Here is a 15,716-nt window from a genome sequence, read left to right as displayed (position 1 = left end):
AATCATTTGAAGTAGGGTTAAATCCACTGAGACATAATCCCGGTAGGGAAACAAATAAATAAAATCACTTTCATTTTTAGAACCAATCCGTGGGCTACCCCTGGTCCATTAAATTCTATACTTGTAATTATTATGATTATTATTTGCAGTGGAGTCACCTAGCACTACCACGACCCCGCCTCACCTGCAGCAAGGCATCAGTTTGCCTAGGATGGAACTTAAGGACGGACTCGGCGGATCCCAGGTATAGCCTCAAGGCCTCCTGCTTATCGGCCAATCCCGAAGCGCAGCACGGGTGCGACCCGTCCGAGTGCCAGGGCAGCGTCAGCGCCAGCGGGGGGGCTGGCCTCACTCGGGGGTCCCGGTACAGGAAGAGGAAGTGATCCCCGAGACCTAGGACGTCCCCCGGTTTCAGCACCGCCTCCCTATAAAGCGTCGTCCCGTTGTGCGTGACGGCCCCGCCTCGGAACGGACGAATCAAGGCTGAAAAACAACAAAAGAAATGTATAAAAATATAATATATATAATTGATATAAAAATGGTCAACTCATTCATTGCATAGAATATGTTTGCTTGTTTTTTAACTGGCGTGTCTCGATCTGATATTGACATTGGCCTGAGATAGATAGATAGATAGATAGATAGATAGATAGATAGATAGATAGATAGATAGATAGATAGATAGATAGATAGATAGATAGATAGATAGATAGATAGATAGATAGATAGATAGATAGATAGATAGATAGATAGATAGATAGATAGATAGATAGATAGATAGATAGATAGATAGATAGATAGATAGATAGATAGATAGATAGGTAGGTAGGTAGGTAGGTAGGTAGGTAGGTAGGTAGGTAGGTAGGTAGGTAGGTAGGTAGGTAGGTAGGTAGGTAGGTAGGTAGGTAGGTAGGTAGGTAGGTAGGTAGGTAGGTAGGTAGGTAGGTAGGTAGGTAGGTAGGTAGGTAGGTAGGTAGGTAGGTAGATACTTTATTTATCCCCGTAGGGAAATTCACACTTCCAGCAGTCTCCTTTGTTGTTTATTAACAAATTAACAGGATGCTCTCGGGGTGATTTGTTGTAGTTTAGCCACAGCGGAGTGGTTGACGTCACACGCTAGTCCAACAGTTCGGCGTCCCTGCAGCCGATGGAAATCTTTGTGCCCAAGGTTACACCACCTCGTGTTCACGTAGATAGCGAGTCCACCTCCTCTCCGCTTCCCGCAGGCTTTCGTGTCGAACAGCACTGAAGTCGGCTAGCTCCGATTAGCTCCGGGTGGCTCCACGTTAGTGTCAGGGATGCTAGACGTGAGCCACGTTTCCATAAAACACAGCAAACTGCACTCCCTGTGCGCTTTGATGTTTTTCACCAGCACAGCCAGTTTGTCGGTCTTATTTGGTAGAGAGTTCACATTTACCATGATTACGAACGGTACCAAAGACTTATAACGCCGCTAGCTGCTTAGCTAGCTCCGGCACTGCATCCAGGATAGGGCCCCCTCATCACGCCGGCCTGGAATTCTTCAGGGCAAGGAGTTGATTCCTCGAATAAACGCATTTTTGTGCGTCAAAACCCATAATGATAGGACAGAAAGTAATCTAAAGTGTAGTTGTCAAATGAGACGAAAAACCCCGAAGATAGAAGCAGACACTTAAAGCAACAAATCACAAAAAGTGCGAAATAACACGAAGCTGCTGGAAAGGCTGCCGCTCGCCATGAAAACAGTATTTTTAATAAATATCTAGGTATCTTTTGCATTGGTCATTCAGAGGAGAGGAGCAAGACTCAAATTAACTTTGATAATGCTAACCTGTAAAATTTCCCATTTTTAAATGTTTACCTCGTAGAAGAAAAATTCTCAAAATCCGTCAAATTGTCTGACAGTAGCAGACAATTCTCCCATTTTAAAGTATTATTTTCAACTAGGATTAAACTATTAACACTAGAGCAAGAATGAGCCGACAGAGGCTGCGATCATGATTTAAAGCCAGGAGATGGCAGCAGAGAGTGACAAAGTTTCAAATACCGTGCAGGTCCTTTAAAGACTAAAGCTACACTCACCAGTAAAAACGCTGTGACGTGGATTTAGTCACTCTCCACCCATACTTCCTCACCCCTATTCTTTCTACCTAATGTGTTCTTCCCCAAACAGCTTTGCTCAAAGTAAGAAAAAAAATCAGATAAGTGCAGCGGGAAAAAATTATAAGGGCTCTTTGAACTCTGTTTGGCATTGTTAACTCTTAATAAAGAAATATTCTACTTTTAACTTTTTAAGGACACCTCAAACAACGAAGGTATTTTCATTTATTCTTATTATGATTGTACCGTTTATTTATAGAATTTTAAAATCATTATTCTTTCAGAAATTTTTTAATTTATCTTTTCATAAAAATGATTTTCAAAATAATTCCTATACAACGGAAAAAAATGATGCTCTAAATCAGCCCCAAAAAATCCCAATGGATTATGACTTTTGTTTCCCCCCAGTGTTTTTTTTGCTTCCGTGATATTGCTTAATCAGTACCTTTCCCAGTGGTGGATTCTGGAACTGCAGAATCCCTCCTCACCAGCAAGTGTCTGGCCAAGAGGTCAGGAGCAGACAGGAAAGTGTCGACCTTGAGGGGTTTCTTCCCCTTCCTCTCTCTTTCTTTGTCCTTCTCCCTCTCCCTGATCGTCGCCTTCCTCCCAAACACATGCGTGTGTCCCCCCATGATGTATAAAACAAAATCCTGGAGGAAAAAAACACAAAAGGTGAGGCCATGAGAGATGTTCTATGGCAGTTTACACCAGATACAGAAGTGAGTTAATGTTATAGAAAAGAAGTTACAGTTTGCCGCAAATAAACCCAGCATGAGCTAATGGTGCGAGACAGAGTGATGTTCTGGGTCGGGAGTGCTCCTTGTGTAAGGTTTGTGTAGCCGGCAGATGTTTAATAATAATAATAATTATCATCATAGTAATAATAACACATGCCATTTAAAGCGCCTTTCTTAACACCCAAAGTCATGAAAAAAGTACTAAAAAGTATAAAAAAAAACTGGAAAGTAACAAAAAATTGCTAAAAGAATACTTAAAAGTATGAAAAAGTGCTGAAAAGTACAGGAAAGTATTAAGAAGTATTGAAGAGAATGAAAAAGTACTGGAAAACTGTTGAAAAGTAGTGGGAAGTAATAAAGTGATAAGAATGGTAAACGGACTGCATTTCAATATTCTATTCTTTAAGAGCTCCCAAAGCACTTTACAATGTACTTCACACACACGCCTACCGATAGCAGAGTCAGCCATGCAAGGCGCCTACCTGCTAATAGGGGGCATTAGGGATTTAATGTCTTGCCCAAGGACACTTCAACATTTAACTCAGAGGAGCTGGGAATCAAACCTGGAATGTATGAAAAAAATACTCAAAAGTATTGAAAAGTGCTGAAGAGTAGTGGAAAGTATTAAGAAGTAATACAAGTATGAAAAAGCACTGAAATATTTGAAAATATACTGAAGGTAAGAAAAAGTAGTAAGGAGCATTGAAAAGTATGAAAAAGTGCTAACAAATACTCAAAAGCCAAAAAAAAACCTAATAACAAGTCCTAGAAAATATGAAAAAGGGCTATAAAGCAGTTGTTGGCAACTACAGGGCCTGGGTACGGTATCAGGCCGCACGGAAAGAAAAAAAATGCCTATTTTCAAATTTGTATTGCATCTGTTGTATACTCACATTTTTTTCACGTAACCAAAAAAAATCAACGTTTGGGTACACGCTGTACCAATGTTTTACGGTAGTTATATAATTGTAATTGAGACATTATTGATATGTCGACAAATATGGCTGACCTCATTTGCTCAACATTGGATGCAATGGGAATCATACCTAGTGACAATGGAAAAGGGATTATATTATATTATATCATCACAATATTTTGACGGTGCCACGCTCTTCGACGTCGTAAAGTAGTACTATGGGAAGGAGTTCAGTCAAAAAAACGTGGTACTGTGAGCAAAAATACATGGCCATCTAGATTCTTAATCGTCTAGTGCAGTGGTTCCCAAAGTGGGCGGTGGAAAGATCTGGGGGGCGGTGAGGAAGAAGGGGATGATAGGGGGTGGCAGTCCGAAGTTGAAGTCAAAAGTTTGAACGTAGTGCGGTTGTGAAACCGCAAAGCACTGCAGTTTTTTTCAAGGTTTTGTAGTGAGTGATGGAGTTTTGGCCAACCACAATTGTTACTGTTCAAGTTTTAAAAGCGCCGACCAATCGGAGGCAAGTTTTAATAATAGCACAAGTGATTCAAAGTTTGCAAGTACCACACTATGCCACACCCACCGTGTGAGCTCATCGAGTGTCATGGTGGACTCCGTAAACATAGTCCCAGAGTCACCAAACGAGAAGGAAACAAAGCTTGCACCGAAGAATGGTGGTACATCACTTGTTTGGAACTATTTTGGTTTTGTATTTCGATGTAAAGTGTCCATCTCTTCAGAGCAGCTGCATTTGACAGTACTGACATACTATAGGAAAACTAGTCTGTTCTGTACAATTCACATTGCGCCACTTGTGGCTGTCATTTTTTTACTTGTATTATTATTGAATAGGGCCATGACAATTAAGTCAGGCATTAAACCTGTCCGTGGTATAGAAAAGGTTGCTGACCACTTCTACAAAGTACTTAATAACCCTGAAAAGTATGAAAGTACTGAAAATTAAGTCCGTGGAGGTCCAGCAGTTTACATCAAGCTCACATCAGATACCCAAACAGAAGGGAGTTGATGTTACTCAAAGTGTGTTACAGTTTGCCACAAAGAAGCCGAGTGTGATGTCATTGTGCAAGATGGAGTGATGTGAGTCGCTTTTTGTGAGTTGGGAGTGTCCCTCGGGTGAGCACTGCACTCTCCTGTTGATGTTTTAGGAGGTAGATTCCATGGGACAATCAATATGAAAAAGTACTGAAGAAAATGCTAAAACTACACTTCAAAATATGAAAAAGTAATGGAAAATATTAAGAAATAGTGAAAAGATCAACATATCGTTCCTCTCAGTCTCAAACCAGGGACCTTTTGGATGTCAAGCAAAGGTGCTAACCACTGCACAACAGAAACACTCATACTTATATTATCGCGACTGCTGCTGCTTGGAATACCATGTTGTGTCTTATGTCCTTTATTTCAGTTGTATTACTTGAGTATTAGTCTCACTCGCAACTTTTCTTAGGGTTATGTTAGAGTTTGGACTGTTCTCATGCATCTGCACTTTCTTGTTGTCGAGGTCTAAGCCTGGGACAGTGTGAAACGTACTTTCGATTCCTTTGTATGTCATGTGTATCCTTTGTATGTCATTCCTTTGTATCCCATTCCTGTCATGTGCTTTTTGTTGGTGATAGAAAGGAGTGGAGAGGTGTTGTGAAAGGATAGCGGGATTGTGGACGCGTTCTAAAGGATGGGCTGGGCACCCGAATGATGCGGCAGGGGTAAACCAGTGAAATCTGTCGGGCCCTGCTGTTGAACAAAAGAGTGTGTTGTGTCACCCTGACCCGAGTGACATGGCCGCTTTCTGGTGTCCCATTTCATCTGGAGGGACGAAAGCATGACCAGTCCTGTAAAACCCTGTAAAGTACGTTTGTGGGGGTCTGGCAGTTTACATCAACCTTGCATCAGATACAAAGCCCAAACAGAAGTGAGTTGATGTTACACAAAGTGTGTTACAATTTTTCCATAAAGAATCCCAGTGTGATGTCATTGTGCAAGACGGCGTGATGTTGTGAGTGGCTTTTGTGAGTCGGGAGTGCCTCTTGTGCTCTCCTGCAGTTGTTTTGAGACGGCACGATGAACATCATGCAGGTATGATGTCATATCATAACTTGGGTGTGCCCCCGTTTGATTCATGGACTCTGCGTCTGAAGCATCGCCGTGGTTACGCGTGCGATAGCATCAGTGAGCGTGTCTTGCCTTGCTCTGGTCGTAACCTTGCAGCAACAGGAAGTATGGCCGGTCCGTGGGTGGAAGGATCAGACTTTGGGACATGGTCTCAAGGTCACAGCTGGAGTAGTCCTTGTCCTCCATGGGTGGCTGGAGTGTCCATCCCACTTTGGCCTCAGCTCTTGATGTTCTGATCTGAAAATGTTTACCACAAATATAATCATACAACCAATTAATCACTGTTGTATCAGATATGAACTAGAAATGCTGTATTGGGGGAAATTGAGTGTGAAGTTAACAACGCTAAAAGATCCCTGTGGAAGTATTGGAAACAGGGTTGAATGAGTGGGAATCAAGTGGAATTATTTGGACTAATTTGAATATATGACATGTAAGATTTAAATGGTGAAAGACAAAGTAGTGAAATGTACTGAAAGTATTAAAAAGTACTGAAAAGTACTTAAAAGTTGCTAAAATAAAAATAGAAAAAGCTCTGAAAAGTATGAAAAAATACTGGGAAGTACAAAGTACTGAAAAGTATAAAAAAAACAGTAGTTAGTTAAAAATATTAATTATAAAAGGGCTAAAAAATATGAAAAGATACTGAATAATTGAATTAAAATACTGAGGGCCAAGAAAAAGTACAAACAGTAGTTAAAAGTATTGCAAAGTGCTGTAAAGTATGGGAAAAAGTACTTTAAAATAAATAAATAGACAAAAGCATAAAACGCTGTAAAAAGTATGAAAAACTTTAGAATAAAATACTGAGAATTATGAAAAAGTACCATAAAGTACTGAAAAACATGAAAAAGTAGAGAAAAATCCCAAAAGTAGAGAAACGCTTTTATATATTCTTGAAAGAATGAATATGCAATATTAGGTAAAGTTAAAAGAATGAAAAAAATTTAGAAAAAAAAGTGCTAGAACCTGCTGAAAAGTATGAAATAGTACAAAGAGTAATGAAAAGTACAAAGAAAGTGCCAGATATTACTGAAAAGCCCTGTAAGGCATGACTTGATCACTCAAAAGTTAATTAAGCATGAAAAAGTATTGAAAAGTATTAAGATGTAGATACTGAACATTGCAAAAAGTATAGAAAAGTAGTGGAAATCAGAGGAAATGAGTCTGTGAACGCGTTTGCAACATCAGAATTGTTGAACGTAATCACAATGTTAAAGAGAGTGTCGCAGAAAACTGACAAAACAATGGACATTACTGCCCTCTAGAGGACCCGTTCAACAATGACCAAGGTGCTTGCGCTTCTCTAGATCTTTGTGAGTACTTGGTTTGCTTCTCTCTATTGGATCTCCATGAAAAAAATCCAGATTTTTTTGACAAATGGTAAAACAAAGAAAATCTGCTGTAACTCTGAGGAACATCTGGAAGAAACTTCTTCCCTCACCTCTCCTTGCGGGTTGATCATGCTGACGATGTTCTTCCTGTCCTGCCCCGCTCCATTGTTGTTTCCGGGCCGGCCGCTGCCACTTTGTGGTTCGTTGGTCACGTGGTTGCCTTGGCGGCGCCTCAGGCTGAGGTTCATGTCGCTGATGCTCCTCCTGAGCTCCGAGTTCCTGGCCCGGTGGCCTCGTTCACCTTCTTCTGCCGCGCTCCCTGACGACATCCTGCTTCGCCTCCGGCGCACACCTGTTAGCCAGACCGTCCGGGATCAGGACCGCGTGGCAGCGCCACAGTGAAACCGCTTTTGACATACCTTGGTAGCTTTCCCGCTCCCTCTCTTCTCTTTCATATTCGTCCTTCTTCTGGATTTCAAAGCGTCGCTCGAATCCGTCCTTGGGTCGCCACATATCGGCCAACAACAGGGGACGTTCCCACGGGGCCACGTTTCTCCGACACTCGGTCTCCCACTTGATGGCTCCGTCCGGTTGCTGGGTGGGCTTTCCGATGACATCACACAGCAGAAAGTCCTCCGGGATGTGTTTCTGGAGAACTAGGAGGTAATTGGGCAGGTTTTAGACAAATGTCAGCGGTGAAACGAGTCCAGTACTATTCAATGCTTGAACTTCCAGGTTCAACCAAGTCCCAAATCACATGGAAAGACACTAAAGTTATAAAACGTGCTTGGATCCTTCCAGAGGGCCAAATTTGGGAGCCTACTGACATATGGCATCAACACAGACGAGAAAATAATTGGCTTCTCTCTGCCCAATCTCAAGAACAGTGTATTTGTCTGACACAAGGATATTGGACCTGCGTTTCCATGGACTGTCTTGAACCACGGTCCTGGATGGTCTTGCTACACTCATGTGTCCTAGGATAGGCTTGTACCATGTCATGTCTTGAACCAAGGTCCAAACTGTGACAGGTGACCCGAACAATGGGATCCAAAACTATGACTTGTTGTCTGGGAATAGAGAAAATCGGGCAGTCAGTATCCTACAAAGGGATAGTGGACCTGTGTGTCCAAGGATGATTTTGAACCGATACCATTACTGCCCCCCAAAAAAGAGAAATTTGAAGTATTGTTGTGTGGCTCCAGGATAGTAAACCTCTACCCAAGGTGAGGGTCTTGAACTGGGTTCCCTGCGGTTGTATGTGAGGACCTAAACCAAAGTTTGGCAAATAATATGATTTCATAAACCAGAACGTGGACATCTGGAATATCAGGATGAGGTTCCCTGCGGCTGTAGGTGAGGACCTAAACCACAGTTTGCCAAATAATTTTTGCGTGATCCAGAACAGAGCAATCTGGAATTTTGGTGTCTGACTTAGAGGCACTTCACAAATAATGTATCATAGCAAGAGTTTCCCCCCCTCTCTCATACCTGCGTCATCCGTTTCATCCCGTTCCCTCTCCGTATACCGAGTGATGACCTGCGCGATGAGCTGACTGGCCGTAGAGTAAATGTTGGCCAGAAGGGAGCGGTAGTTAGCACCACTGGACAGTGCATCACCATAGATCTTGATCAAGCCTGGGGCCGAAGAAGAACTCGGTGGTACATAGTGATGACTAGAGGATCCCGCCGAGTTGGCCCAGAGTTCTCTCTCCCTCTCCCCTACCGCCCTGTCCCGGTCACTATTGGAGCGCCCCCGCAGGAAAAGGTGGGAGAGGCGCTTGGCGCGTGACTGGGGCGCGGCTGGCCGTGGTCTGAGGAAGGCCGGGGAAGGAGATGGCGATGGGTTTGGGGAAGCCAGCGAGGGTGTCGAGTTAGAAAGGGAAGAGGAAGGAATGGATGTGGGCTCGTGGAGGGAGGCTGCGTCAGAACTGGTGGTGGACCTGGGGGCAGGAAGACACAAGTCAGCTGTGAATTATGGGCGACTTAAGAGGGACAAACAACAAACCTCAAAATAAACGGCAAAGGATGCAAGAAAAGGGAAGGATGCACAGGATGTGACGGGGGTCTGGATTCAGTCACGGTTGATTTTGGGCCCAGAGGTCGATTTCACCTCAACTACGGTCAGGTCCCTCTCCCTGTCACAATTGCTGCCCCTTCGATAGGTTTCTCCATTTCCCTCATGTGAAAATTTTAGAGTTTTTCTTTACCCTCAAGTAGGTTTCAGATCAGGGGATGTTGTAATGGTGGTCTGCGCCGCCTTTGAGACTTTTTAAGACTATAGAAATAAACATGATTTGAATTGGCAACCACTGACAATTTCGAGTCAGATCTTAAAACAACTCGTTACCCTAGATAGCTCTTATAGTTATTTTTTTGGAGTTCGAACAGAACAGACAGGATGCTGTTTGCCAATCCAATCTTAAAACCTATTGTGTAAATCAGGGGTCATCAACCCCGTGCCCTTGGGCCCATTCTAAAAATAGACCTATCTATCTATCTACCCTGGTCATATCCCTCGAGAGGGGTGACCGACAAACAAAGGAAACAAAAAAGGGGAAAAGTAGCAAAAAACACACACAAAAATGTTTTGGGACCATGGCCAACCCAAATGCCCAAACACCCAAACAAGTTGAGCACCTCGCCACCTAAGTTGGTCATGCTTTTGTCCATCCGGATGAAACGGGACACGAGAAAGCAGCCATGTCACTCGGGTTAGGGTGACACAACACACTCTTTTGTTCAACAACAGACCCGACAGCTTTCACTGGTTTACCCCTGCCGCATCATACGGGTGCCCTGCCCATCCCTTAGAACACACCTAAGCATCCCACTATCTTTTTATAACACCTCTACACTCATTCTTATCACCAACAATAGGTCTAGCTTCCACTAGATTTAGACCTAATCATGAAATATCAATGTGTAAAATGTGATTAAATTGTGTTGCGATTTTTTAAAATTGCGTTTACAGTGATTGATTAAAATTAAAAAACAATTAAATTAAAAAATAAAAAGTATAACAAACAAAAAAAAATTAAGTAGCAGTGTTCGATAATCTGAGAACTCTGACGTAACACGGGGCAGAGGTGAGAGTGCATGACTGGCAGCCTCGATCTTAAGCGTCAGGAAGGAGTCCAAATCGATTTCTACACACCTAAACATGGCGGGAAAATAAAGAAACCGTATACTTTTCGTAGTGAATGGGAGGAAACATTAATTTTTCATTAATGTGAACAAAAACTCTGTGTGTCTCATTTACGTTGCAATTGCGACTGCGGAAAATCGGCACATCGTGAAGCGCCACTACAGCACTGTGACAAAAGCTTCCATGCTACCGTGATTACCCGCCCGGCAGCGCACCACGAACAGAAAAGGCCTACGAGTTAAATCCTTTTTACAAGGCCGGTACAAAAGTCAAAAAGCAACCAAAGCCTCTTTTAGAGTCACACACTTTTTAACAAAGAGGCAGAAGGCATTTTCAGACTGGGCGGTTCTTAAAGAGGCTGACAAACAAACAAATGGCAATGCCATTAGTGACAACAGTTTAATGTCATGGCAAAAATGTGTTACAAAGTTTGAATTTATATTCTGTTTTAATGGCTGCACAATAAGTGGTTAGTAGAAATGTGATTTTATTTGTATTCAATTAAAAAAACTGTTCCAATATAATTTATCATCTGTACAAACATGGAGTTCATGAGACTGAAACTGATGATTGCATCTTTAAAAATGTAACGTGATTTCCTGCAAAATCTTGCGGAAAGTTGTCATTTTTTCCCTTTTTCCCCTTTTGAGCATTTGTAATTGAAACAATTGGAAAAGTAAAGAAGAAATAAAGTATAGCATGTTGAAGTTTATCTGTTTCCTGCCTTGTTGAATCATTCTGAATAATTATTCATCATTAAAAATCAGTTCTCATGACAACAACAGCAAGAAAGGAAATGTAATTAATTCACTAAATAAATTAAAATTCTTGTTTTGTAAGTGCGTTATCAATGTTCTCTTTGTGTTACTACGCGCCTTGAAGTTGCTCTCTGCCCCAAAAAGGTTGGAGACCCCTGGTCTAAGTGTTGACCCTCTCTACTGTTAAGGTTGGTTCTACCAGGTTACAATTCTGAATTTAGTTATCAAAAACCAGCAGTTTAAATGGAAGACTGTCAGGATTTGGTACACAATTTCCCTTCGAGAGGGCTCCAACATGGGGGGAGTGGCTGGAGAGCACCCACTTGCCACTAATCAATGTTTCATGCTATTTATATGACAGTATGTTTCTAGGGTGGACCCAATATGTAGGGAAGCGGTAACTGAGGCATGCATGCACAAAAAGATGGTGTTCATAAGAAAACCCTGTTACAGAGTAATAAACACGTGATTTCAAAACAACTAACAAAATGTACAACTAAAAAAACTTACCAAAGCTGATGTGACAAAGACAAACACATGATTGATAAGGTACGGGTGGGCACTCTCCAACCACTCCCTTCACATTGGCATTTTTTTTCAATCCTCTATGAGCCAAAGTACATTTCTTTTATTGAAAAAAATTCCGCAACACCACCAGTCGGTGCCGTTGCATCGCCGATAAAATTAAATCCAAATGAAAGATAGCTTTGACTGGACCGCTCAGGCACGCAAATTGGATACGTTCCCACAGCACAGTACGTGAATTAATAACTGTGCCAGGGTCCAGCTCATCTCTGAAGAGCTGTATGACGCTTTACACAGAAAAACAGCCGCAACCAGACGTTGAAGGTGCTGTATCATTTTCATTTGAATCACAGGGTCTCTTGCAAAAACGCTGCTGTTCCGTTTAAACAGCTTCCAGTTGCTTCACCTTTTCACAGTGTTTGTTTCCAGGTAGTTATTTTGTAGTCAGCATGTTCAGTGTTTTTGATAGAATATTCTTTGAAAAACAGCCACAGTCCATTTGTAAAATTGGGAAGACGAAATTGTTATATTGCTGAAAAATTACTCTAATTTAAACTTGTCCAGGAAGTGGCGGCCCCCGCAGTCAACTTTTCTTTTTTTTTAAATATAAAGTCGGAATGTGGTGGGCTAAAATTCTTACGGAAAGCCAAGAGCAATGTGACTAAAGGGCTACTGCCATCATCCGGTAAAAATGTGATTTAGATGGATTGTAAATCGCGATATAAATTCATTTATATAGCGCTTTTCCAGTCAATGAAGACCTTCCAAAGCGCTTTACAATGTGCTTCACACTTTTTCCTTTTTACACACTAACTAACCGATAGCAACGTCAGCCATGCAAGGGAACTACCTGCTATCGGGGGCATTAAGGGTTCAGTGTCTTGCCCAAGGACACTTCGACATATAACACGGAGGAGCCGGGAAACGAACCTGCGACCTCTTGATCTCAAGACGAGCGCCCTACCTCCTGAGCTAAAGGTCTTTTTTATTTCAATTTATTTTTTGGTTCAAATTTATTTTATACTGCATTCAACAATACTGGCGGGCCACATGTTATTAATTTTATGACAGACGCCACGGGCCAGTAAAAATGTGATCACGGGCCGTAATTGGCCCTCGGGCTGAAATTTGGACATGCCAACTGTAGAGGGATGGGAGCCACCAGGCTGTACTTGCCACAAACACACCACAGCAAGTGGTGCCCCTACAACCCTGGTGGTTAAGGGATCTGTGTACCGTGAACCGTAAACAATATGATTTAGTAGACGACCAGAGGGCGGCCATTTTCAGAGTCAGTGAATGATGTCATCACTGTCGCTCAAACTTCAACCAACGATCAATCATGGTTCTGAACCAATTACAGTCATTGGTGTCAAGTGAATATAAAACCAACGTCTCAGCTGGTAACTACAGTTTCACTGTGTTTTAAAGCAGAGTCGTGATTGGTCAGCTTTAATGCTAGGACCTTAGCTTGGCCTAGGAGATGGAATAGGAGCTTGCTCTGTCCACTCCACGCATCGGCCCGGTATTGCAGTACCTCCGGGAACGGTGCATTCGCAATGATCGCAGCAGGGCTTTAGGGCTAGGACCTTAGCTTGGCCTTTTGGCTGAGAGTAAGTGTCCCGGCTCTTAGGCTTTGTAGCGTATTATGAACTGACCGATAACGGATAATGGATAATGAATAACGAAGATAGAACAATAACCCTTAAAAACCCCAAAAACCCCATTCGCTGAAGCAACTGTGATGTCATCATCCCTCGACTGCAACTCTTAAATGTCCGCCTCCAGGGATTAGTCAAAACAGGTGTATTTTGCTTTGTAACCTATATTCTACAAACAAAAATGCAGTGATTACACTTTTAGGGGCCCATGTAAGATAAATGATTACAGACTGATTTGAGTTGTCTTCTAATTAAACAGCTATATTTTTTTTATAACTAGACTCATAAATTAAACCTGGTAGTGCCATTTTTGACTATATTGGGCTTTATTTACATCAAAAAAGGCTAACAAATCATCACACTTGACGTGCTCTCAAAGGAAGACCCATAATTGGTCATTAACTGGCCCTAAGCGAGAGTTGTGTCATCATACCTCGACAAATACTCTCAAAATAGCTAATCTGGGGATAAAACAAAACAGACAGATTTCGCTTTTTAAGTTTTATTCTACAAACACAATATTAACCCTAACCCCTAACCCGAACCCTAACCCCTAACCATAAGCCTGCCTCCTAAACCTAACCCTAACCCGGCCTCCTAACCCCAACCCCAACCCTAACCCCTAACGCAAACCCTAATCCTAACCCTAACCCGAACCCTAACCCTAACCCTAACCCTAACCCTAGGTTTTCTAGACACAACCATTTACAAGGGACCCTCATTCACTCAAACACAAACTTTAGACACTAAGGCCTTCTTTAAAGACACAGACACACATGCACTCTTACACAAAAACAGCCTTCATCCAAAACACACCTACAGAGGCTTAATAAAATCACAGTTGCTCAGATTCCACAGAATCTGTTCGCAAGATACGGACTTTGAAAAGGCCACCCAAACCCTTTTCAAGGCACTGAGACCAAGAGGATACTCAAGATCTTTCCTCAGGCAGGTCCGTAAAACATTTTTAACCACAGGGCAACGAGACACACAGAAAATTATCCCACTAATTAGTACCTACTCAGAATTTAGCCAAATTGCTAATAGAAAAATTAGACAAAATATAAATCAGACACTACAGAACACAAGCATAATCCAAGATTACAAAATCGTCTCAGCCTTTAAAAGAAACAAAAATCTCAAAGATTACTTAGTAAAAAGTAAATTACCAGAAATCAACATAACACAAACGCAGGGGCCCACATTCTACAAACAAGCCACCACAGTTAGGAACACCATTACCAAGACAAACTACCTAATTAAACAAAGAATCACTCCCACCACAGAAAACTGTATTTATGTCATAAAATGTAAACACTGTGACATTAAATATATAGGAGAGACAGGAAATTCTATCAGATGTAGATTAGCACAACACATTTACAACATTAAGAACCTTAAACAAAGTAATACACATCTTGTCGCACACTTCATTCGACATGGACTACAGGCATTACAAATATGGGGCCTAGAAACAAATAGCAATTGGACTCAAAAAGACAGACGTGGGGCAGAAAAAGGCTGGATAGGAAAATTAAACACTCTCTTCCCAGATGGACTAAACGAACGCAGGTAAGACAAGAAACGCTCCAATTTCCTGAATGGCCAGTGCTAATAAGACTTAGTTTCCCAAGAACCCCCAAAAAAATTTTTTTGAGGGACCTTGGGAAAGTAAGATTGCCTCAAAAACCTAACCCTAACCCTAACCCTAACCCCTAACCCCTAACCCCTAACCCCTAACCCTAACCCTAAACTTAACCCTAAACCTAACCCTAACCCTTAAATCTCTGTGCTGTTGTTATTGTGATTACAATCTGATTTAAGGGAGGAAGGAATCCCTTTTTTGATAATCATGACATGTACAGGTGAAAAATATAGTATCGGATCAATATTGATCAATAACACCCTGTATTTACTTGAATAGGATCGATACCAAAAATCCCGGTATCGCCCACACTAGTGTTTACACTAAAAGAGGGCCCATTTGATATATTATTTTGAAGAAATGTATACTCCACTCACTTGACGGACACGACACTGGGCCAGCGACGTCCCAGCTTTGCAAAATGTTTCCTGGGGGAATTGATCCAAAGTCCAACTGGGAATTGGAGTTTTCTGACACGAGGACTGCCTGACCCCTCCATCTGATGAGACAAATGGAAATTTTAAAAATCGTGATAACTGCACCTGGATCCTGGCGTCACAAAAAAAACAAAAAACAATATAACAATAGGATGATGTCACCGTCCAGATATATCAACAGGATGAATGCACTGTAAGTTGTCAACATGTGGAACTCTACCCAATTGCCAGTTCCTGAAAATACAACATTTTAAACAGGAAACATCCTTTTGTCGGGAACTGGGAAGGATGTAGCCTCACTAGAAATTCGCTTTTCGAAACTTCTCATTAAAATTAATTTCGGGCAACC

General features: G+C 41.8%; 1 protein-coding gene and 1 pseudogene across 1 annotated transcript in view; one reads left to right on the top strand and one right to left on the bottom strand.

Annotated features, from left to right (window-relative positions):
• The window catches only part of rasip1 (Ras interacting protein 1), a 34,352-nt gene that overhangs the window by 17,158 nt on the left and 1,478 nt on the right, over window positions 1–15,716 (bottom strand). The window contains exons 2-8 of the mRNA XM_088328002.1: window positions 15,308–15,429; window positions 8,685–9,136; window positions 7,613–7,849; window positions 7,304–7,545; window positions 5,932–6,096; window positions 2,525–2,729; window positions 185–483 (exon numbers count right to left, since the gene is read on the bottom strand). Coding sequence (XP_088184128.1) covers window positions 185–483; window positions 2,525–2,729; window positions 5,932–6,096; window positions 7,304–7,545; window positions 7,613–7,849; window positions 8,685–9,136; window positions 15,308–15,429 — 1,722 coding nt within the window. The remainder of the gene's footprint in view (window positions 1–184; window positions 484–2,524; window positions 2,730–5,931; window positions 6,097–7,303; window positions 7,546–7,612; window positions 7,850–8,684; window positions 9,137–15,307; window positions 15,430–15,716) is intronic.
• LOC148372252 (U2 spliceosomal RNA) lies at window positions 13,034–13,183 on the top strand (annotated as a pseudogene).

Source organism: Urocampus carinirostris, chromosome 2 (assembly GCF_059441175.1).
Source record: "Urocampus carinirostris isolate Australia breed hairy pipefish chromosome 2, RoL_Ucar_1.0, whole genome shotgun sequence".
NCBI classification, from domain to species: domain Eukaryota; kingdom Metazoa; phylum Chordata; class Actinopteri; order Syngnathiformes; family Syngnathidae; genus Urocampus; species Urocampus carinirostris.
Note: the sequence above shows the minus strand (reverse complement) of the source record. Positions and strands in the feature narration are given on the sequence as shown.